At 35.0% G+C, this 26,627-nt stretch overlaps 1 protein-coding gene across 1 annotated transcript; it reads left to right on the forward strand.

The window, feature by feature from the left end:
- Positions 1 to 10,010: 10,010 nt before the first annotated feature.
- On the forward strand, positions 10,011 to 25,545 carry LOC306886497 (uncharacterized protein C14orf132-like; the record flags this gene model as incomplete). Its single annotated transcript, XM_079443640.1, has 2 exons — positions 10,011 to 10,037; positions 25,309 to 25,545. The coding sequence occupies 2 exons, from the start codon at positions 10,011 to 10,013 to the stop codon at positions 25,543 to 25,545; spliced, it is 264 nt and encodes an 87-aa protein (XP_079299766.1).
- Between the last annotated feature and the right edge of the window lie 1,082 nt (positions 25,546 to 26,627).

Here is a 26,627-nt window from a genome sequence, read left to right on the forward strand (position 1 = left end):
TCAGACAATACTGAGAGTGATGCAACATGCTCAGAAACACAAACTCAAACTAAATAAACTCATCTTCAAACATTTCATGCATTTGAGCAAGAAAACTTAATTGCAACAGTACACTGTAATATATATATATATATATATATATATATATATATATATATATATATATATATATATATTTATATATAATTAATTTATTAATTAAAAAAATTTATTGGAGTATATTAGATAGGAAATGCTATTTTGGTTTTTCTACTTATATATAAAACGTTATATAGAGTTGGGCAAAAATATATTTACTTTTTGGGGAAAAATGAATAAATACAAAAATAAATATAAAACTTTATAATGATAAAAAATCAGTTGAAATGACAAAAATAAAATGAATGCTAAAAATACGAATAATAAAAATCTAAATAAAAGACATCAGCTGTTACAGGAGTTGGCTCATACTACATGATTTCTTTCATAATATAAATATAGTATATCTGTGCTATCAAACTAATGATTTCAAAAGTCTGATACGAGGACCTTCTGTATGTTTAGTTCATCAAAATGTCTTCCAAAGTCTTTTTGTGCATTTACAGACCAGGTATACTATTATTTTCAGCAATTCCAACAGTGCACTGTAAACAAATAGTTTTCAAAGTTAATAATAAAATAAAACTTTTGGAGTATTTACAATGATGAAAAATATGATTTAAGTTTTTCTACTTCAAAATGTCATGTTTATATTCAATGTGCCATTTGCTGTTCTTTATAATTACTAGTGAAACTGAATAATAATTTAAGAGAGAAAATTATGTCTGCATCAGTTTTATTCAGTGTGTGTACTATAGAAAAGTTTTTTGTTCATTTTGTAATTTGAATTTTATAAAACAAATAAATAAAAACTGCCAGCTGTGGCCAAGTGACAATGCAATCATCATTTAAATCTCTTTATGTATTTCATAGTAAATACAAGGGAATTGTACTATATACAGTAATATTTTTGCAGTGTGGCAAAAACAAATCCTCTATTTTGATTGTGATTGCTTGCTCTTAACATGCATTTCTCATGTCAAATAAGGAGGAAAACACAGGAATATGTTTCTCATCATCTGGAATAAATGCCACATTCACATAAATCCTGATTCATTGATAAATAAAGTGCTCTTGACATCTAGTGGACAAACCAGATTACAACATTCCTTGTAGGATAAAACAGTGCTTTAAAATTATTTAAGAATTATTATGCACATTTTTTTTTAATTACAGAGTCATTAATTAAATCAGTGTTTTATTAGACTGATAAATTAACATTATTCAAGCATTATTATTTGATGAACTTTATTACATTTTGTACACTGAAAAATATGGTGTGGGAGTGGGATTGAAACAGTTTTCACTATTAATTACAAAGAAACGACATTGAAAATTGTATTTTCTTAAAACATATTCCAATGATCTGTTTTACTTAAAAAAAAAAAAAAAAAATTATATATATATATATATTATTCCTTAGTGGCAATTTAATGAAAATTACAACAATATTTGTGCATAAATTTCCATGCAGTCAGCTAAACTCATCCAGACAGTATGTAGAAACATGATTTTTCTCTAATAATGCATGCATTGATTAATTTTTATTCCAGCGGCTGAAAGATAAACATTCACACGCCGCACATCGCCATTCACCCACCCGATAACATGAACAAAGACAATCTTTTCATTATCAGTGTGTAAAACTTCAGTATACAGTGTATTTAAATTATTCTTTCCCTAATCCATTGATCATTTTTGCGTACATTATATTTTGTTCACTCAACTAAAGTTTTTGATTTGTTGTATTTGTATGTCTTTAAGTAACAAAGTTTTGTAAAATTGTGATTTTGTTTTTTTGAAGTTACAAATAAAACAAGGAAAATTTTAGGAAAATGTTTTACAGGAAAATACTACTTTTTCAGTATTTCTAATTTATTCATTGTGTTACTTTCCATTTCTTTGTAATTATTTAGCTATTTCAGTGTGAAATTTGTTTCAAATTCCATTATTTTTTTCAGTGCAGCGGTTTAATTTATGAAAACACAATGATTTTAGCTGCCCACCTTCGAGTTCCCATTCAGGCTGGTTGTTTACTTGAGCAAACCTGTGTGAGACGACCTTATCAAAAAGACATCTGCAAACACACACTGACAGGCCTTTAGAGAGCGCTAAACTAAAGCTTGCTCATAAATCAAGCTCTGATTCCATCAGACTGCCCACAATGTGCATCTGAGCCATAGGAGAGATCAAATCAATATTTCACCCTTAAATATTTATGTTGTTCAGAAACATCACATGACAGAAGTGGGTTAACATGCACTGGTTGAGGTCAAGATTGGACTGGCTGATGTTTCTGCTCATTAGCACAATCTATGTGTTTGGAGAAAAGTCTAGTAGCCAGCCCATAGAGCCCCATTATGAACACGGAAATGTTGAGTACACCAAAGTTTTATTGCAGAAATGTGAAGTATGGGTCCCCAGCATACAGAAACTGCCGGATGCTAATTTGCATATGTTGAGCAATTTGGATAATTAGCATAATTAGAATTATTAGCTTAATCGTCCATTTTGGCCACATATTTTGCACTGTATGGCCACTTTCTATAATATGTGAGTGGTTTTAGAGGATGCTGATTTCATTTCTGGCATTTTCAGACTTCAAAACGGTAATTCTATAACAAATTTGGATAAATTTAGACACATTTTTTATTAATTTCGGACAACATTTTAGGTTATTTTCATGGTAAACACAATATTCTCACATTTCAGAATCACAAGAACTCTTGCTCTTTGATGTGAATGTTGATAACCTCAATTTGTTTACATTTCTTGAGGTCCGGTCATGTTTTTATGCAAATAAGCTGTAGCAGTGAGCTGTTGTAGTTATAGTCTAGTTTTAAAGTCAAAATTCACCTTGCAAATATTTTTATATTCTTATATCGCCTTAATATTCGTACAAAAGTCAGTCAAGGGATTTAATGTTGACATTTTAATGTTGGCATTACTTATGTTTTCACATTAAGATAAAAGGTGGACAGAGTTATAATGACAGTATTGTTCAGTACATTGTGAATTTCTATTCAGATCCATTTTGTGGGTGAATCTGGTGTTCTAAAATTAGTTACCATAATTTAAAATTGTTGTATTCTTCTTTTTTAAAAATTCAGACTTCTTGCGATTTCCAGTCTGCAATCCCCAGCCACCAGATGTTGTCATTGTGGATGCATCCCAGCTCATTTATCACGTGGTTTGGCCATCGTCTGGGACAGTGGCAGATCTTGCTGCCAGCATGGGACGTCGGCTTAATTGTTACGACACCCAAACTTTTGTCATCTTTGACAGATATTTGCAGGTGTCTGCCAAGGACCATGAGAGACATAGAAGAGCAGGAGAGAGCTCCACAGAGTACAAGCTCTCATTGACTACACCTCTACCTAGTCGAGACAAAGTCTTGAAAAACAAGCACAACAAACAAAGGCTGAGCGAACTCCTGTGTACTTTCAATGTAGGAAGTAAGATCATGATGGTCAGTAAAGCTGACAGCATTGACACTCATGATGAGGCCGATATATCACTTATATCTTACATGTTAGATGCTGTCAGACATGGGGCTTCAACTGTTCACATTATCAGTGATGACACAGATGTCTTTGTGCTTATGGTTTATTGGTGTTGGAAGGCTGGTATCACAACTAACCTACAGATGGAACAATGGAATGGCACTGTTCTCAGCATAAATGCAACTGCAGAGAATCTGGGTGACCAATGTGGTTCCATTCTGGCCATGCATGCTCTTTCGGGATGTGATACCACCTCATATCCTGTCGGGAAGGGGAAGGTGTCTGCACTCAAGGCCATGAGAGTCGTACCTGGTAAGCTTCTCCACTGTATTGGAGAGACAGAAGCCACAGATTTACAGATCACAAAAGCAACAAGGGCTTCTGGCTCTGTACAATCAGAGGAACTCTGTAACCTTGGATGGAGCCCGGTATGAAATTTACCAAAAGCGCAAAAGGCCCCCAGCACTGAAGGCACTACCTCCTACAGAGCGCAATATGCGCCTTCATGGAAGACGTGCCCACCTACAGGTGCTGCTATGGAAAGCAGCTGACCAGCCTGATCCACCGGCTGTGGATATCACCTTGTTTGGATGGGACAAGAAGATGGGTCTAAAGGAAGGAGAGGAACTGATTATGCCCACCCAGGATTCAAGTCCAGTTGCTCCTCCTGCTTTGTTAGATGTTGTCAGCTGTGGTTGCAAAGCCGGGTTGAAACCTTGCACATCAGCAAAGTGCAGCTGTGCAGCTGCAGGTCTGGCCTGTACCAGTTATTGTTCCTGCAAAGGCAATGATGGTATATGCTGCAACATACTTACACAACACCAAGAACACAAAGAGAGGGATGAAGGGTCTGGAGAAGATGATGACAGAACAGAAGAGGATAGTGAAGATGATGAGGCTGCGTTTTGTTAATTAATTGTGAGGCATAGCAGTTTGCCTGAAGGTGGTAGCCAGTGTGTGCTTTGTGTGGTGCGGAGGTGAAGCCCTCTTGGTTAGTCTTGCGGGCTGACCCGGGTTGCCCAGACTCAGTTTTAACTCTTGCGTTTGGCGGAGTTTTAACTGGGTCCTCGTTGGATCTTGCGACTTGCGGACCAACCTGGACAGCCCTTCTGCCATTCTGGCATGGCCCTAGCGACTTGCGGGGCCTGTCTTGTATGGCATGTATATATTGAATATTTACATGTTTGGCATGGTGCGAAGGTGAAGCCCTCTTGGTTAGCCTTGCGTCTGGCGGGCTGACCTGGGTTGCCCAGATTCAGTTTTAACTCTTGCGCCTGGCGAAGTTTTAATTAGGTCCCCGTTGGATCTTGCGACTTGCGGACCAACCTGGGCAGCCCTTCTGCCATTCGGCCGTTGCCCTAGCGACTTGCAGGGCCTGTCTTATATGGCATGTATATAGTGTATATTTGTACATAGTTCGTTGATCGCACATGGTGATGGGCTTAGGTGATGTCATCTCATTGGGTGTCTTAAAGAGCTACCCCATTAATATGTATCGTACAGTTGCAGGATCCAAGTTATGTCAAATACCCGCATTGCTTTTTCATCCAGAAATGCATAACATTCAGCCTAACAAAGATTCATTGTTTATCCAAAAAGCAATTTTGAATCTTCAAAAGTGTCAGGAGGGGATTCAGCCTCTCTACACCCTGAAAACAATGCATCGACATTCACAAGAGCACTCATGATTCTGAAATATTTTGTTTACCATAAAAATAACCTAAAAATATGACTGAAAGTAATCAAAATTTGCCTAAATAAATCAAAATATGTACTAAAATTAGCTCTTTGAAATCTGAAAATGCCAGAAATGAAATCAGCATCCTCTAAAACCTCTAAAACCACTCACATATTGTAGAAATTGGCCATTCAGTGCAAAATATGTGGTCAAAATGGACGATTAAGCTAATAATGCTAATTATGCAAATTATGCAAATTGCTCAACATATGCAAATTAGCATCCGGTAGTTTCTGTATGCTGGGGACCCATACTTCACATTTCTGCAATAAAACTTTGGTGTACTCAACATTTCCGGGTTCACCTACTTGGCTACTAGACTAGAAAGCAGCAGAACTTTTTTGGTTTTTCCAGGCATCCGTAAACGTGCTTCATGCAGCAGTGCAGCAAACACTAAAAGTGCACAGAGAACAGAAGTTTCACAGCGAGGCTGAGAGCAAACACCGGCACTCTTGAAATCATGATGCTCAGCGCATTAAATATGAAAATGTTACAAGACAGCCGTCCTGGATGTCACATTGTTTGAGGATGCAAAACAGACAGTGAAGAGGAATGACTCAACAAGGTGCGATCAAATAAAGTTCAAAATGAGGCATCATTCATTATTCGTCTTTAAAGCAATAGTTCACCCAAAATTAAAATTTACAGAAAATGTCCTCCCCCCAGGCCATCCGAGATCAGGATGAGTTTGTTTCTTCATCAGATTTAGAGGAATGTAGCATTCCATCACTTGCTCACCAATGGATGCTCTGCAGTGAATGGGTGCCGTCAGAATGAGAGTCCAAACAGCTGATAAAAACATCACAATAATCCACACCACTCCAGTCCATCAGTTAACATCTGGAGAAGACAAAAGCAAAAACAAATCTATCATTAAGACGTGTTTCACTTCAAACCATTGCTTCCAGCTAAAATACAAGTCGATAATCCATAATAACGCTTCCTTCAGTGAAAAAGGCCATCTCCTGTTGTCTCTCACATCAAAATTCAGCCACATATTTGTTTAGAGCTGTTTTGGACAGTTTTGGCTTGTAAACAGTGCTTGATCTGTGCAGATTCAGACCAGACCAATTTTTCACTGGAAGAAGCGTTATTATGGATTATGGACTCATATTTTGGTTAAAAAACATCTTAATGATGGATTTGTCTCAGCTTTTGTCTTCTCCAGATGTTAACTGATGGACTGGAGTGATGTGGATTATTGTGATGTTTTTATCAGCTGTTTGGACTCTCATTCTGACGGCACCCATTCACTGCAGAGCGTCCATTAGTGAGCAAGTGATGCAATGCTACATTTCTCCAAATCTGATGAAGAAACAAACTCATCTACTGAAGGTTCATTTTCATTTTTGGGTGAACTATTCCTTTAACACAAATTATTTAATACACATTTCATACAGATGAGCTACAGTAATATAGCGATGGAATTAATTTCTCAAATATGGCTAAATAAAAATAGCCTCCACTTATTTATGTCTTTGTTAGCATTTCTAAAATTAGAAGTCTTAAAAATGGATCAATTAGTATTCATTTTTCTAGCTAAATGTCATTTAAAATCACACGAAGGCAAGTGCAGCACTTTATAATCACAAAGGCATCAGTTACAAAAATAAACCATGTTTGAATTTTATAAACAATACAGGATGTGTGTGTAATCATCAAATATCACTAAATAAGAAATCGCTGAATGTCTGGTCTTAGTTTATTCTCTTCTTTCTAATGGGATTGAATTGAGTGTCCTTTGGGAAATCAGCTGAGAAACAGAGTGACTTTAAAGTCCCTGCCACCAACGTCCTGTAAAACACACAAAACCACTCAATCATATGAGGACGTTATGACGTCAAAATGACACAATCTAAACTAAACTAAGAGTGAAACGATGTGTCATTTATTTAGAGTACTTTTTTATATTGATCTAAACGAAAAACGTGGTTTAAACCTGCTTTGTTCAGCTCAACGGAAATCAAACAACCCCTCCCATAAAGAAACTATTTTGTTTAAATGGTATTTTGTTGTCTTTAAGTAAACTAAACATTATCTAGAAAAACATTTTTAGTCAAACATCATGAGTATTACTTTCGAATGTTTTCTGAATGATCTGAAACTTTTAAAAAATATGTATGGCAAACTTCTAAGCTGGGTTATTGGGGAAGTCATGGCCTAATGGTTAGAGAGTCGGACTCGTAATTCAAAGGTTGCGGGTTCGAGTCCCCGGCCGGCAGGGATTGTAGGTGGGGGGAGTGAATGTCCAGCGCTCTCTCCACCCTCAATACCACGACTGAGGTGCCCTTGAGCAAGGCACCGAACCCCCAACTGCTCCCCGGGCGCTGCAGCATGGCTGCCCACTGCTCCGGGTGTGTGTTCACGGTGTGTGTGTGTGTGTGTGCGCGCATTTGTTCACTACTCACTGCTGTGTGTGTGTGCACTTGGATGGGTTAAACGCAGAGCACCAATTTCGAGTATGGGTCACCATACTTGACAATACGTCACGACTTTTTAACTTTTTATTATAGTGAACTAAAATAAAAACAATAAGAAAAGTGTTCCTTGAAATAAAAAAATAAACAAAACTAAAAAGGAAAATATACAAATAAAGAGTAATTCAAAATATGAATAAAAAACTGGTCAGATGATGCTGAAGTTGAAGTATGATGTGAGATGAGGACGTGACAGCAGAGCGCTGAGGCATGAAATCAACTCAACATGTTAGTCACCGACATATTGTGAAGCTGAAGTGCTGTAAATGTGAAGCGCATAGGAAAACTGGACTCTCTGAGTCAGGAGTTTCCTGAGGAGCCGAGCCGAGCCGAGTGAAGTGAATCCAGACCTGATCAGCGGTGACTGCGGATGACATCTCGACACACGATGCTCCAGTACAGGATGATGATGATGACGTTCAACATCACCTGAGACATCACCAAATCTCTCCAGCATCTCGGCTGCTTCTCCTGACATATATGCCATTAAAATGAGAGTCTCCTGCTCCTCAGATGCTTCTCCTGACTTCAGTAATCTCCAAATCAGACTCATCTCACACCTCAAAATACTGAAACTGATGCATTCAGCCCAAAATCAAAAGGAAAAAAATAGGAAATTATATTTTTGCAATATATTTATAATTATATAAATGAAGATCACAGTGAAAAACCATTCAAGGGGACCAATTATGCAAAAATCATATTTAAAGGTGTTTGAACAGTTGTGTGGTTGCAGTGTGTGAAAACAACCAACCTGTAATGGTAAAAATCCACCCACTCATTTTTTTATAATCCCAATAAATCACGAACAGTCTCTCAGAACAAGCGATTCCAGATTTCTCCCAAGGTACACGTCACCTTAGGGAAAAAGTCTCGCCCATTTGTGACGCTCTCTGCCCTATTAGCATAAACACAAGCCTGAGTGAGAAGCAGCAGTCCGCCATTACTGGAGACATACAATGTCAGCGCCAAAGAGGCAATTCAAGTGTTGTGTTTTGGGATGCACTAACTTACATAGGAGCACCATAGACTCCCTCCATCTGAGGACACTGTGGTTAAGTTTCATTTTCGAAGGAAACGTACCGAAAAAAAAATCGATAAAGTCATGCCAATCATTTTGCATGCTGGATTTTCGCAAAGTCTGATTCTGAAAAAGGGATCAATACCAACGCTTCGTGCATGAACGTCAGATCCAGACAAAGTAAGCGCTTCACATTTTGTTTTCAAATTGCCTTTCTGAAAGAGCTTCTTGGCACTCTGTAAGGCTAATGTTGTTAAAGCTACCATCGTCTCTGCCTGTTTTCACTGATGCTGCGTTCATGTGCTACCAGAACTATCATAAATAGGAATGTGGTAGTCAAACAATGCAAATGAAAGCAATGAGTCAATCGCTTGAGAGTTTCTGACAGTTTCAGTGCTTGAGATTGTTGTGTGTTGCCGGTGTGCTGGCGGAAGCATAAGCTTTTGAAGCTCCGCCCTCTTTTGAAAAGGGGGCGGGGAGCACCAGCTCATTTGCATTTAAAGGGATAAAGACAAAAATGGCGTGTTTTGGCTTGTACCCTGAAAGTGGCAACTTAAACAAGCTATACAAAATAATATGTGGGGTATTTTGAGCTAAAACGTCACATACAAACTCTGGGGACATCAGAGACTTATTTTACATCTTGTAAAAAGGGGCATAATAGGTCCCCTTTAAATAGTATTGTATTGTGACATTATTTTTATATGATCATATCATATATGTGTTCGGGGACATTGTCAACATTGTCAAAAAATTGTCAACATGCAAAAAAAAAAAAAAAAACATTTTAAGAACAGTTTATTTATTTTTTGATCCTGAAGACTGGGACATTTTCTTGACAATTTTAACAGCAACTGAAATCATTCAGGCATTATAAGTGTGATCACGCATGACGTGACATGACACACAGAGAGAGAGAGAGAGACACACACACACACACAGAGAGAGAGAGAGAGAGAGAGAGAGAGAGAGAGAGAGACACACACACACACACAGAGAGAGTCTCTCACAGCTACAACACTGTGTTCATCTCTCTGTTCTGCTCTCTCCATCTCCAGTCGTTCATGATCTCTGTGTTTAATGATGGATCTGTAAGGATGAACTCGGAGGATGTTTGGAGACGTTTCTGCTGTGAAAATCCCTTGAGGAACTGAAGAATCACTTCGTCCAGGAATTACACACACGTGATCATCATGGATCTTTCATTCATGGCTGCGCAGGTATGAGATGTTTGGCATTATGCATTAAAGATATGAGTTTTATATGAACATCAACCTGTTCACTTTAAAGCGGTGCAACATGTGAGTTTAGAGCTCAAGATCCTCATCCATCCACTGACGTGATTTCACTTCTTCTGACAGCTTCTTCATGCCTTTCGTTACAATTTAACCAGTACCAGAGAGACTGGCTTAGTTTACTGGCTTACGTTTTTGATATTTAATATTGATACTTATGTATATTTATTTATTTATATTTACTGGATTTATTCTGGTTAACAAAGTCTCACGTCTCCTCTCGAGTTTCAGGAGAGAGATCATGTCCCAAACTGTGCTCAGACTAGCCAAGATACCAAAGCCAGTCTCGCTATGTTCTCAAACAGTTTTCAACATGAGATCTGAACTGCTCCACATTCACTTCATACCTATATATTCATACTATGACAATTATTAAGAAATTTGGGTCTGTTTTTAAAGTCCATTTAAATAAAATGTTAAAATGTTTTTAAAAAAAATTATGTAAAAATTTTAAATGTTATATAATGATATATTAACTATAAACAAATATTGCAAAACAAAAAAATGCTGTATGATATAATGAAAAGTAAAATAGATAAATTAATCAAATTAATATTAATATTAATTCATTATAAAATAAATGCATAAAAATACATATATAATACTACGAAGATACGTTAAAATTATTATTATTATTTTATGTTTTGTTTATTTATTTGCATTACAATAATGACAAAATGCCAAAAATACACTCACCTAAAGGATTATTAGGAACACCTGTTCAGTTTCTCATTAATGCAATTATCTAATCAACCAATCACAGGCAATTGCTTCAATGCATTTAGGGGTGTGGTCCTGGTCAAGACAGTCTCCTGAACTCCAAACTGAATGTCAGAATGGGAAAGAAAGGTGATTTAAGCAATTTTGAGCGTGGCATGGTTGTTGGTGCCAGACGGGCCGGTCTGAGTATTTCACAATCTGCTCAGTTACTGGGATTTTCACGCACAACCATTTCTAGGGTTTACAAAGAATGGTGTGAAAAGGGACAAACATCCAGTATGCGGCAGTCCTGTGGGCGAAAATGCCTTGTTGATGCTAGAGGTCAGAGGAGAATGGGCCGACTGATTCAAGCTGATAGAAGAGCAACTTTGACTGAAATAACCACTCGTTACAACCGAGGTATGCAGCAAAGCATTTGTGAAGCCACAACACGCACAACCTTGAGGCGGATGGGCTACAACAGCAGAAGACCCCACCGGGTACCACTCATCTCCACTACAAATAGGAAAAAGAGGCTACAATTTGCACGAGCTCACCAAAATTGGAAGGTTGAAGACTGGAAATGAGGTCTGATGAGTCTCGATTTCTGTTGAGACATTCAGATGGTAGAGTCAGAATTTGGCGTAAACAGAATGAGAACATGGATCCATCATGCCTTGTTACCACTGTGCAGGCTGGTGGTGGTGGTGTAATGGTGTGGGGGATGTTTTCTTGGCACACTTTAGGCCCCTTAGTGCCAATTGGGCATCGTTTAAATGCCACGGCCTACCTGAGCATTGTTTCTGACCATGTCCATCCCTTTATGACCACCATGTACCCATCCTTTGATGGCTACTTCCAGCAGGATAATGTACCATGTCACAAAGCTCGAATCATTTCAAATTGGTTTCTTGAACATGACAATGAGTTGACTGTACTAAAATGGCCCCCACAGTCACCAGATCTCAACCCAATAGAGCATCTTTGGGATGTGGTGGAACGGGAGCTTCGTGCCCTGGATGTGCATCCCACAAATCTCCATTAACTGCAAGATGCTATCCTATCAATATGGGCCAACATTTCCATTTTAGTATTTTGATTACAAAATGTCACATTTATTTCAATATATTACTCACCATTTCTTTATAATTATTTGTGAAGTTTACTAGCAATTTCTGAGTGAAAACTGTTTCAAAGTAAATCCTACACCATTTTTTTTTTTTTTTTCAGTGAAGATATTTATTTTATGGGTCAGAGTATGTCACAGTCTTCAAGTTTTCTCAATGAAATATTTTTCTATTGTAAGAACAAATCATTTTTATTTCAACAGTTAATTTGAACTCACTTTGCAAAGACCATTTATGTCTTATTTGAAAGTAATTTTTTAGCATCCTTCACAGAGAAGAAAGAATGTGTAAATGAATGAACACTCCTTATTCAGGTACATCACATATCAATGAAGAAAAATGGTTGTTTTTTTAGACTCTTCGGGCATTTTGACTAAAAGAGAGGTGTTTTATCAAGACCAGGCTGATTGTGTATCATGTAATTGTTGAAATGCACGTCAGAAGCAGTCGAACAATTGCAACTATTTATCTTTTGATGACTTTTCGATTGCAAATGAACGCAGCATACCTACTGCAAGAAATAATTCATGAATCGAACATTGTGAAAAACACTATTGTTCACAAACTCCATATCAGACTGAGTAAATGCATCTGCCATCAACACCAGCTCCAACATGAGCGGACAGCAGGTGCTGAATAATCAGAAGTGTCCCACATCATCGCTCAGAGAAAGTCTCGCGGCGGCGGCGGCTCACGTTTCAAACAGCAGGAATGAATCTTAGAGCAAAAGTGTCAGACGGGCCCCCGGCGGCATCAGCGCGGCTCCAGTGACCCTCCAGAGTCACTTTCCTCTGTGCTTCTTCAGTGCCGCGAGCGCTCGACACAGACACACACAGCACAGTCACGAGTTCACACTTTACTCACCACAAATCCAGAAAGTGCATGCTGAATAATAACATGTGGGTATAAACACATACAGAGATTACTATTATGGAGCATAAATGCTACAAAAATAAAATAGATTAAGTATGTTTTACAAGAAAATACCATTTTAGTATTTTGATTACAAAAGGTCACATTTATTTCAATATATTACTCACCAATTCTTTATAATTATTTGTGAAGTTTACTAGCAATTTCTGAGTGAAAACTGTTTCAAAGTAAATCCTACACCTTTTTTGTTTTTCAGTGAAGATCTGTTATTTTAGTATTATTTATACACTTTTATTGGTATAATATATAATAGCTTTTATTTTTATATTTTCAAGTTTCATTTGAATTTATCTAAATTGTTAGTAATTTTATGTGATTTGTCATTTTTTTCTCTTTTTTTTCCGTTTTACTTGTTATTTTTAGGTCGTAATTTTAGTGCTTATTTTATTTAGCTCCCAATACAAAATTTTTCATTTAATTTTCATTTTCATTGTTTTCATTTTTCATAAATACTTATTTTATTTTATTTTATGCTAAGTTTTCATTTTCAATTGTAAAAAACGTTTTAGCAATGTTACGTGATTTTGTCATTTTTATTATTAATTAAAAAATACTATTTATGTTTAATTTATTGTATGCTTCAGTTTTAATTTAGATTTTATTTATAGTTTTTTATTTATTTCCAGTTAGTAATTTTAGTGCTTCATTTCTGTTTTTCATTTAATATTTATATTTTATTTCAATTTCAGTTAACAAAAAATATTTTGGTTTAATTTTATTAAACAATAATAACCCTAGTGAAGATGTGTTTAGTGTTTGTCATAAAACACACAGTGGCCTATAATAAGTATCTGGACACTTACAAATGATATTCATATTCAATCTATTGTACTTTTACCAAACTTATTTTTCTCAAATATTTTGATTGCAAAGTGTCTTTATGCATCTTTCTTTTCAGCTAATAAACTTTTTTATATTTGTGACCCTGGACCAGAGCCGATCCTCCCTATACGCAGAATACGCAAGCTGCGTCAGGCCTCCGAAACACCAGAGGGCCCCCTTGCTCTCAAAGACACAATATTTAATTTTAGTTTTGTTTTTGAATTTGGTCAGCGGTTATGACAACATGATAATTTCTTTTAATGCGGTGCGCTGTCACCCTCTCTACAAAAATCTGTCAAATCATGTAATGTGAATGTCATACAGTCTATTGCTTGAGACAAAAAAAAAAAAAGCGTACCGAGCAGCGGAAGAGATACTGTTTCTCGAGTGCTTTCCGTGAGCACGATTCGAGACGGAGAGAAACACGGACAAATGCGTTTCATCCATTCTCTCACCCCAAATCCCAATCATTTTTTGAAATTGACAACTGAAACTGAAATGGAATAAATAAGCTTTCCATTGATGTATGGTTTATATTTGGCTGAGATACAACTATTTGAAAATCTGGAATCTGAGGGTGCAAAAAAATCTAAATATTGAGAAAATCACACTTAAAGTTGTCCAAATGAAGTTCTTAGAAATGCATATTACTAATCAAAAATAAAGTTTTTTTAAAATATTATAGGTTAGGAAATTTACAAAATATCTTCATGGAGCATGATCTTTACTTACGATGCTAATGATTTTTGGCATTATTTTTGACCCATACAATGTATTGTTTGCTATAGCTACAACTATACCTGTGCTACTTACGACTGGGTTTGTGATCCAGGGACACATTTTGTATCTAATGCATTGACATTCACACATTTTGAATGCATTTTTGTGTCACTGTACAGGGGTCATCATGTACTGTAAACTCTGATGCATTTCATGCTGTCAACATTATTTATGACCTGCTCATGAATCCAGTGCTTGAAAAACTGAGAACGGAGCACTAGGAGAGCAGGAATCGCTGGCATAGTCATTTATGAATTGTATTTCAGTGGCGTGTTGTTTGGAGACACTGTAATTCTTGTTCTACTGATGCTTCAGACACAAGTTCTGCTCCCCAGCTTCCTCAGCGCTACAAGAAATCCTTTGCGATGCATGGCACGCTGAGTTAAGTTAGTTAAAGTGAGTTAAACATGTTAATATGTTTGGAGATTGATGCATTAAAACACATGAGGTTAGTTTGGTTCTCTAAAGCAGGGATAGGCAACGTCGGTCCTGCAATGCTGATGTCCTGCAGAGTCAAGCTCCAACCCTGGAAAAAAAACCACCTGCATGTAGCCCTAGTAATTCTGAAGACCTTGATTAGCTTGTTCAGGTGTGTTTGATTAGGGTTGGAGCTAAACTCTGCAGGACAGCGGCACTCCAGGACCGACGTTACCTATCCATGCTCTAGAGGAATGTCCACATACACAACTACTTGAGACATCACATTCATAATTTATTTCTTATTTTAGCCTCACCTCAAAACACCATCTCAGAAGTTTTTTCATATCTCAAATGTCTTCAATGGAAATCTGAGTAACGCCTCCATTAAGTGTCAACTTTTTCTCAGATTGTTCTCCTAAAATATCCATAAATTTTATAATAAATATTATATATATATATATATATATATATATATATATATATATATATATATATATATATATATTAGTGCTGTCAATCGATTTAAAAAAAATAATGAATTAATCGCACATTTTTTCTGAAATTAATCGATTAATTCCACCTAACATTAAAATTTTTAGAATGATTTTTTTTATTGCAATAATTTCATATTCAATCCTTAAATTAATGTAGAAACAACATAAAGACAGTATATTTTTAATATCTGTAGCATATAATGGAATATTATTTATGACTGAAGGCCAGTATCACTAATACTAATACTACTGTCTCCGTGAAATTGTTTTTAATTTTTTTTCCTAATATTCATCCATTGACTAGCCATTCAACATTACAGTTTAATGGAGTATAATTTTAAATTAAATATAGACCTACTGTAGATGAATCCTTAAAGCTACAAAAGATATTGATTTCCTCTTCTTTTTTTTGATGAAAAGACATCATATCAGCTGGGTTATTAGGCTTTTTGGCTGTTTAAGAACCGCCACTGTGGATCTGACACGCATCGTGTTTGTATTTTCTCACATCTCTGTACTATTCTGACCCAGTTTACAAGTTGAATCGGGTGGGTTAGATTAGGGGGACAGTGCTGAGCTGCTCCAGGACAGTTTGGGAAACCACAGCATTTCAGAGACATGTTCTCGAATGACTTCAGGCAATCGCCTTTTTGGTAACTTCATGATTTAACTGACAACATAACTATGGCATTGCATGCTTGTACTGTAGTTTCTTTCCCGCTTTGAAATGACACTGAACAGTTTCGAGTGCAGTACAGTTTCTGCGCTCGTTTGACTCATGCCTGCCGCTGAAGTGAAGCTGGAGCGTGCGTCTGAAACGTCTCCCGTTTGATGTGCTTGTAAAGACGTTCTGCGTTTAAATAAACGCAATTTTGGTCAAGAAAAATTAGGCCGAATCAGCCAATTAAAGTTTTTTTTTTTTTTTTTTTGACATTACTATTACTGTAATGCAAAAGTCTTTACATTTTTTAAATCAATTTTAAATCTTAAAATTGTAACATATTTATCAAGATAAGTTTTGGAAAAAAAATTTGGAAAAAAAAGTTGTAACACATTATGCCTTACCGCATTTAATTTATGCTAATTTTAAAATCATTACATAGCTTTCTTCTTAAAAAATAGACCCAAATAATTCACTAGTTGTATTCCATCTATAAATTGAATTTGGAGAGCAGCTAATTTAATCCTTTGATGAGAAATAGCTCATATTGATACTTCTGACTTTTTATTGCACTTTTAAACAGTTTGACATTATTTTTGTGAAACACACATTTACTCCTAAATTCTCATTACTTTAATGAAGAAATCTTTCATTTTAAATCTTTAAACTGTAAAACATTAATCATTATAATATTTGTTTTACTGAATTTAATTTATACTCATTTTAATTTGTTATAAAATCATATAACCTTTTTATTTTTAATAAAATGTATTTAAAAAGTAGACACAAATGAACCGATAGTTGTCATCCAGTTAGAGAATAGAGCAATGAGCAAAATTTAGAGAGCTTTTTAGATCATTTGATGAGAAATATGACTTCTGATTTTTATTTCAGACTTTGGTCTCTTGAGCAAATTTGAAACATTAGTGCGATCTCCTCTGAAACCCACACATCTCTGAGAAGCATCTAATTTGCAGAATCGTAGTCGCACCACAGTAATCTTTTGTATGGAAAGCTTTAGATTGCTCTGTGATTGAACGGTCAATCACCTGCTTTACGGACATCCATGAAACGGCCCATAACACAAACTGAAGGAAATTGAGTTATTGTAAGGACAGCGGGATATAGAGTTATTATTCTAATCAGCTTCTGATTGGTACAACTGTGGATTGAACTGAATCTGCAAGAGCTCTATCGAGACACAGCTGACTCAAACTGAAGGACAAACATCTGATTCACGGCAGAGCTGAATACCACGTCACACACATGAATAATGAAGAGAAAGTTCATGTTTAGAAGCTTCACAGGATCTTCTTTGTTCCAGTGTTGTTGATTACAGATTATGGTGTTGCAATCTTGCCTTTTTACACTTTAACGTGCCATAAAAGACATTTCACAGTCCAATCAAGTCCCCCATTCTACACTTTTACTTTTCAATAATCTGTTTCTCATTTTACATTCAGTTTTTTTTTTTTTATGGAAGCTTATTTCCGCTGCAGGGAGGGAAAAAATAATAATAATTGCCTTTTTATCTCACAATTTTGACTTTTTTTCATGCAATTCTGATCATGATTCACAACTCATAATTGCAAGATAGAAACTCAGAATTCTGAGATGTAAATTAGTTTCTTGTCCCTTGTTTCTGCCAAGGAATAATATATATATATATATATATATATATATATATATATATATATATATATATATATATATATATATATATATATATATATATATATATATAAAATTTAATTGAGATTAAATATAGCCTGAATCTTCAGATATAAACTAAAAATTGTAAAAAGAAAGGCAGAATTGTGACACGTTTGTCAAGGAATAAAAAAATAAAAGAAAGCTAATTCTGACTCTTTATCTGACAATTCTGACTTTTTCTCACAATTGAGATTGTATATGGTGCAATTACAATAAGATTTTTTTTTCTCAGAATTATACTTTGCAGTTCTGAGTTTATATGTTTTTGATGCAGTGAAACCGTTTGAGCCAAAGAGTGTTGCAGTAACACTCATAATATTATGCAAAACGTTTTCTAAATGTAACCAAAATGTATTCAGAGTATCCTTAATTTTCACTGATGATGCACAGGAAATAAAAAACAAAACATAAGCAATATTATCAAAATTCATCTGCATGAAGCTCTAAAACTGATATTATTCCCTGGAAATTCTCTCGATGCTTCACAGACATGCATCGGTGCCCTCCGTCTGACTGAGCTAATGTGCATTCATGAAAATATCACTTTTAGCCCCAAACCTCGTTTCTTCTTCTTGTGGAAGTCGGTCATGTTGTTGCTGGAGGTCTGTTTCCATCTCTTCCTCTAGTGTCCTGTCACAAACATCATAACGCCTCACTGGAGATCCTGCCGTTGATCAAGTGAAGTTGAAAACTACACCGCCTGCAAATGAAATGATGTGATAATTGTTAAAGATGGCTTGTCAATCACAGATTATGAAAAATATGACCCAAATGTGAGCATGAGCAGACATACAATTAGCTATGTTCTGTTTAAGATCAATGATATTTAGAGGTTTTTTTTTTTTTGGTCCATTTTCCCTGAAGAGAAAGACTGTATAATTACTATGCATAAGGTTTTGTCAACTTTTAACCTCAACCTTTTGCCAACTTTACCTCAGGTACAGACTAAACATCACAAGCCATTTCTTTTAAATATTTTGATTGTGTTTGTATTTTTGTATTTTCCGTTTTCATTTTAATTTTATTTAAAGTTTTAGTAATTTTCCATTTTTTGTAATTTCCATTAGTTATTGTCTTTTTTGAATATGTCCAAATAGTTTTTATTATTTATTTCAGTTTTATTTTTTAAATATATTTTATTTTACCGTACTTCAAGTAACAAAAGTTTATTCTTATGCATTTTAATAAAAAGTAAGCAAATTTACACACAAGTTCTCATTACTGTAATTTAAATCTTGACATTTTTAAATAAATGTTAAATCTTTCAGTTGTAACATTTATCATGATTGTATTTGTCAACATTTAATTTATTCTAAGTTTAACTTATTTATTTATTCATTTTAAACAACATTTTATTTTAAAACAATTGTCCAAAAGGAGTCAATATTTGTCATCTAGTAAGAGTATAGAGCTTTACAATGAATTTGTAGAGCAGATAGTTTGATAAGAAATATTTTTGACTTTTTATTACAGACTTCCGTATGAAATCTGAGCGGAGTTTGAGACATAAATGAGATATTTTCTAAAACTCACACATGTCAGATTACTGGGGTGTTTTTCTCAGGAGAAACATCTGAGAAGTATTAAATTAGCCCATAGCACATCTGTACATACAGGTTATTGTCTATTGTCTTTTTGTTCTGTGCAAATGTTTTCACATATTTATTTTGTTATCTGTGTCTTGTCACGTGTCATCCTGTCTGTGTACTGGAAGCTTCTGTCACCAAGACAAATTATTTTCTTTTTTTTCCCTATGGAGTCACAGTACTCTTTTCTATGGAAAGCATTACTTTGTACATGGAAATTACAGCATTTTACTGCATAATGTATATTGCTTACATATAAAGCACTGTGCATGAAATAATGCGCAGTATGCATTAAGCGGTATGGTAGTATTTCATCCAAACACAGCTCGGTGTTATATGCTACAAACATGTCACTACATGTTCTGTCTAGATCTTGCTGCCCCAAAATGACCCTGTTTCCCCTGAAACAAACCCTCAGTCATATGTGAGCAGGACACTGGGAATCAGGTTCAGTGTGTGTGTGTTCACTAATAGCCCATGCAGGAGAACAGGACACCTGCTCAGGGCTTTCCAGCACACCAGCGGCCGTTCGTCTGGAGAACATCTTTATACCACAGGCTCATGTTCTTCTGAAACCAAAGCACTTTTATAAAGTCACAGCAGCATATTGAGATTACAGCTTTAAACTCATATAGTATGTGATGTAGTATTTGTTATGTAGCTTCTTTCCACCATGGGATAAAAAATTAAAAAGAAATCTCACAATGCTGACTTTTTTTTTTGTAGTAATTAACTTGCAATTCTGAAAAAGTCAGATTTGTGGCATAAAAACTCACAACTGCAAGAAAAATAGTTTGAATTGTGAGATATAAACTCAGAACTGCAAAACTGTGAGACAAACTCCTCACAATCTTATCCTCACTTTTCTCTCTTTTTTTCTTTTAAATTGTGAGTTATAAAGTCAGAATTGTGAAGAACAAAAAAGGTGCAATTACTTTTTTTATTCTGTGGCAGAAACAAAAAATACTAATTTGCAAAATGTAAACTTAATGCTGAGAAAAGTCATAAACTCACAATTGTGATGAAAAAAAGTCAGAATTGTGAGATAAAAAGCCTCAATAAACCTTTTTACTTTTTATTCTGTGGAGGGAAAAACAAAATTGCAAGAGATAACTGAGGGGGAAAAAGTCAGAAATGTGAGGTGTAAACTAGGAATTGCAGGAAAAAAGTCAGAATTCTGAGTTTGCATCTTAATTTTTTCTTAGAATTGCAAGTTATAATGTCAGAATTGCAAGACATAAACTTGCCATTTTAGAACAAAATGAACTGTGAACTGAGATTTTTTTTTGTGGAGGAAACTATTTGCAAGAAGTAAACTCGGAATTAAAGAGGAAAAAGAGTCAGAATTGCGAGATGTAAACAATTTATCAGTGCAAACATTCAGATATTACTATGGTGCACCATCTGAATCACTCTGAAACCCTTTCTCTGATATTTGACTACACGCGGACATTAAATGTGCTTTCACTGTCCAAATACTTTGTATTTCCCACTTGAGTAATTCAGTATAGAAGTAGGTCAATTCTATCAGGAAAAGTCATTAACATGACAGAGAGCTGAATGGAGTGTGGATTTGAAAATGCATTTGTCATACGGCTGTAATGAAGCTTTTGTTTAAAGCTCTTTCCACTGCCGTCCGTCTCTTCACGCACAAGTCAAATTTCTTTTCCAGCTTCAAAGGCTTAAATACTGAAATGACATTATAAAACCCCGAGTGGGTGTGTTTTATAAGAACAAGTTTTAATATTGAATTTTTCCACTTCTAATGAGTACAATTGTGCATAAATAAAATATTGTTTCTTTTATTAATAATGCATGCTTAAAAAGCAAACACATTGGTTTGTAATGTTGCTTGCTGTTGTGTGTCAGAACACAAGTTTCATTCCCATCATTCATTTGGTCAAGCCATTGCTATTTTAGTATCAATGATATACTTTTATAGTTTCTGTTAATATTATGACTTCATTTTATTTTTATATTTTCGGTTATTCAGTTATTATTATTAATATGTCTATATAGTTTTTTATACATTTTAGTTTTAGTTTTAATTATTTTAGTACTTCAAGTTAAACGAGAAATTTTGCTTTAACCACTAACTGAAATAAAATAAGTTGAATTATTGTATTGCAAATCATTTCTCATTGATGTACAGTTTCATTTTTCTTTGCACTTTGACTGTTTGTCTTTCACGCAACAGGAAATGGAATAGGGAAATAGGAAATGAAATGAAGTTTGTACTACAGTGAGTCAGCAGCATGAGCCGTCCCAGAGGTCACTGTTATTTATCAACATCATAGTGGTGATCAAATTAATGCATTAAACAGTATTCTTTTCAAATTGAAGTTGAGAAATTCCTTTCATTTTTTGGAAAATAAACTTTACATTTAAATCTTATTTATTCATTCATGCATTCTTTCCATTTATTCATCCAAATTTAGCTAAATTCGGTGACATTCTGTTATATTGTAAATGGTACGACACTAATAAACTGCCATGAAGAAAAAAAAATTTAACTAAGTAAAAACACAAACAATAAATTCACAGCAGAGTCAGTTTGCATCTGGATGTAACTGCAATCTGTAGTTTTTCCATCTCACACAGAACAACAGAGAATCTGTTACAGCCAGATGATCTGAGCTCAGTGTTAAAATGTTTTAATGTTGTTTGAGGATGTAGTCTCTGAAATGTATGCCCATGTAAACGACACCACCTATTATCCTATCCTTAGAATGTATTTCGTCCAGCACTCCACAACCCTTATTAGTCATGCATTTATCGATTGTGTGGCAGAATCAATAAGTTACAGGGCTGTAAAAGCAGCGAGGTGAACGGTTCACATCCGCTGTAATGTGTAAACACAGAGGTCTTGAAGAGCCTCATCATTAGCCTGAGACAAACGAGCACAGTTAGTGTATCAGGGTCGTTATAGTTGACTAAAACCATAAAATATATATATATATATATATATATATATATATATATATATATATATATATATATATATATATATATATATATATATATATATATATATATATATATATATATATATAAAATATTAATATATTATATTTATTGTTCAAGTAGCCTAATATATATATATATATATATATATATATATATATATATATATATATATATATATATATATATATATATATATATATATTAGGCTACTTGAACAAAAAAAAAAAAAAAATTAAATAAAATACTTCAAAACAATCTTATTTTACTAAACTAATTTCTCATTTACCTTTATGTACTTGAATATTTTACAAAAATATTTTTAAATAAATGATTAATAAACAAAAAAAATCTCAAATAAAACAACAAAATGAAAAAAAAAAAAAAAAAATTACTAAAACTAAGAAAGATGAAAAGTAAATCTATTATTCAAATGTATAATAGTATCTGATCTCAATAATCAAAATACTGAAATAACACTATGTCTTGTCAATACTACACTGCTAAAGTCTGATCTTGGCTTCACTTAGTACTGCAAATGCAAAGCTAAAAGCAAGCTTCATAACAAAAGTTATAAAGGAAATATTATTACTGTTCAAAAATGTATTTAAATATTCCTGCTTATAATCAGATTGTGTAGTTACAGTAATCTACCAGCCAAACCTTTTCTGAGGAAAGGCTTTCTGTGTTATTTTAAAAGATCACACTTCCTTTGACTCATACTGTATGTACAGCAGACGTGAGACGAGGTTCTTTATCGCTCCAGTGACCGGCGCTGTTGGGCTTTGATTGTCTCACTCAATAAATCACCATCACTTCCCACTTTCTAAATATTTATGGCACATTAATGAAGCGTGAGTTCCCTGAGAAACATGCCTGAGGCCACAAACATGCTCTCGTGTGCAACAGCTGTCATGAGTTTTCCTTTAACTATACCACTCAAAACAGACAAGACGACGCTCTGAGAAATATTTGGTCAGTCTGTATACAGATATTCCTCACATGCAACTCATAAAATAAAATCGCAAACCCAATGATGTTACTTGTGGTATTTTCTAAGTAACAAAGTATTACTACCATTACTCAGTTAGGGTTAGTGACGTGAGCAGAAGAGTGAGAATGTCAAAGATTTTTTGCCGAATGGGTTCATCTTGTTGGGTTCTATTACTGGGTTATTTTGAATATTTTTTACCCAGGTGCTGGGTAGTTTTTCTGCTGGGTTATTTTTTTCTACCCAACCACTGGGTTGAGCCTGCTGGGTAGTTTTTGTGTTACCCAGCCTTTGGGTTAGTGGCAGGGGCACGCACTCACAGCTGAAACTAATACACCCCTCCTCTCCCTCCAATGAAACAACCCATCTTCACCGCGATCGGCGGCACACTCTTCGCCAAGGGTGGAGTCATCATCGTAGCGGGCGGCAGAACCATCTTCGTCGCGGGTGGCGGAAGCAGACTGATGATCCCCGGACTTCCCTTGCAGGGAACCAAAATCAGCCGCCTCCTCATTTTCTGTATAGGCCTGAGTTTCTGTTACAGGATCTTGTGGTTGTAGAGAACATAAAACAAACGACCAGGAGAACAAAGTAGCATCAACACGCTATATCCATTTATTTAACATTAAACTCAGGCAAAGACAAAGGGAGAACTGAGGACTTATAAAGGAACGAGAACAAAAGAGCAAACAAGATGATTAATATAAAACAGGTGAATGGAATAAACGATGATTAACTAAACTAGGACAGGAAAAACCAAATAAGGGCAAACAGGAACTAAACGGAAACCGACACGTGACACATATGTTCTCTAATCTCAGTACTGTTTGTTTATGGGCAGGTTATGGAGTCAGTCGCGACATCTTTCAGCTACAAGTGAAACACGAGGTCGCGGTCTGAAGTTCACAGTTCCCCGGGCGAACAGCAGCACTTCACCGGCTCAGATTTCGGCGACAAGGAAAAGGAATTAGAGAGAATGTTTGAATATTCATTAAAATGCTTCTTTTAAATGTTACAGTTTTTATTTCTATAATGCTTGTTAAACAAGTTTAAATGTATGCAATATGCTGTATTCACCCAACTAAATTCAATTTGTCTTATATATTTGTCTATGGGTGTTCTTGCTTATTAATTAGAAATTCTGTGTGTGATTCCAGCATGTGTTCTGACCAATATTTAGTAAGTGCTGGGTTGCCAAATCTAGTGCTGTCAAACGATTAATCGCATCCAAAATACAAGTTTTTGTTTAAAATATGTATGTGTACTGTGCATATTTATTATGCATATATAAATACACACACATGCATGTATATATTTCAGAAGAATATATGAATATAAATATAGACATGTAAATGTGGTTTGGGTTTTTTGCCTAGTCCACCGGGGTATTTGCATCGGTAATTGGGCCAAAGAAATAGGAACGGCCCTTTGAGTGGACTAGTTTTCTTTTGTCTTTTGTATTTTTTTGTTTCCCCCACTGTTTATATATATTGTACAAGGACACTGTATGCTTAGTGTTTAAGCAGAGCTGAGCAATTTTTTTGCACGTCATTTACTTTGATGAATGGTGTGAATCACAAGGTTCATCTTTTGTGTCTTGAATTTATTTAGGGTTTTGTGTGATTTGTTTGCTTTTTTTTTTGCATGGTTTGATGCTCAACTCTTGTGTGTAAGGTGTCCTGTGTAATAAAACAACTCTGTAAAGCCATCAATAAATCTTGGGGATTTATTTAAATGAACCTGAGTTGTTGATGTTTATTTAAAGGGACACATGTTTCACACACACATATATTATGCAAACAAAAACTTTTCTTTTGAATGCGTTTAATCGCCCTAACACTACTAACCTAAGTTGGGTTGTTTTTAACCCAGTGTAGGGAGCACCCTAGCAACCTATAGGGACACAATAGCATCCACCTACACAAAGGTTTAAAAATCCAGGTAAAAATTCAGTTGAAACTCCTGTGAATCATAACCAGTGACCTGTTGACCTCTGTGTGTTTCAGCTTCCGATGATGAGTGGCGCGTTCATGGATGCATCTCCGCTGGACGACTGCATCGCGGAGCACTCACTCTTTAACTCCTCGGCCAGCGTGAACGAAGCACCTCCTGCATCATCAGCACCTGTCCAGCAGGAGGCGCCGCAGCGTGTGTCCAGCGACGCCGTCTGGCTCTGGATCGCCATCATCGCCACCATCGGAAACATCGTGGTGGTCGGGGTCGTCTATGCTTTTACTTTCTGAGGACGGAACAGCTATGTAAGATTCTCGGTGAAGATACAACTGTTATTTAGTTGTTTCTCTTCATCATTCAGAGACGTGCAGCTCCACACACAACTGAGTCGTGAACATATGAGAGGATCCAGTTCACTGAAAGAACTGGACGTCCCTAAACATCTCCAGAGACAGCAGACGCAGTTCTGAGAAGTGCTAGTTAATCATACAACTGCAGAGAGCCTCGTTTTAAAAATAAAACCATAAAAAGTGTGCTACTTCAAATAAAATAAATGTTAACTGAACTATATATAAAAAAAAAATTCAGCTAGTTTCCAAGGAATCAATTCTCATTTTCATTTAACCTGATGTACTACAATAAATAAAGCTGAATTAGAAATTAATAAAAAATAAAATAAAAACACTAAAAATGACAAAAATACATTATTGGTATTATTTTAGTTTTACATTAAAAAATTACTTTATTTTTATATTTTCCTTTTTTATTTAAATTTTAAGTTTTAGTAATGTTTTTGCTGAGTGTTTCTGGCATTTTTCTTTCATTTATATATTTATTCATCCATTCATTTATATATATGTCTTTGTAGTTTTTAATTATCTTAGTACATGAAGTTAAACTAAACAATATGTAAAATTGTTTCAATCGTGAAACAATAACACATAAAATTAAATATTTTATTTAAAATATATAATAATGAAATAAAACAATAAATCATTTTTTTTTTAAATAATTACTGGAGTTACAGTTATTTTATTTTAAGTAATTATTTATTTTATGGTTTTACTTTTAGATAACAATAATAACCCTGGTTTCGGTCCAGTGATTTCCAGAGCCAGTTTCACTCCACATTGGTTTTCTACTTATGATCCAATAAAATCAACATTTTATGTACATTTAGATGCTCATGTGATTAGCAACCGTATATTCAGTCAAATGTTGTTTTCACACTAACAAATATCAGAGTAATCCAATATGATAAAGAGAACTGAATCCCCATGGCATCTCCCATATGACATGAAAGCATCTAAACGCTGATCCGGCTTTGATCATCTCTGGTCCAGTAGCAGCTGTTGCCATGGTGATTAATCCT

Source organism: Barbus barbus (genome assembly GCF_936440315.1).
Source record: "Barbus barbus genome assembly, chromosome: 20".
Taxonomy (NCBI): Eukaryota; Metazoa; Chordata; class Actinopteri; order Cypriniformes; family Cyprinidae; genus Barbus; species Barbus barbus.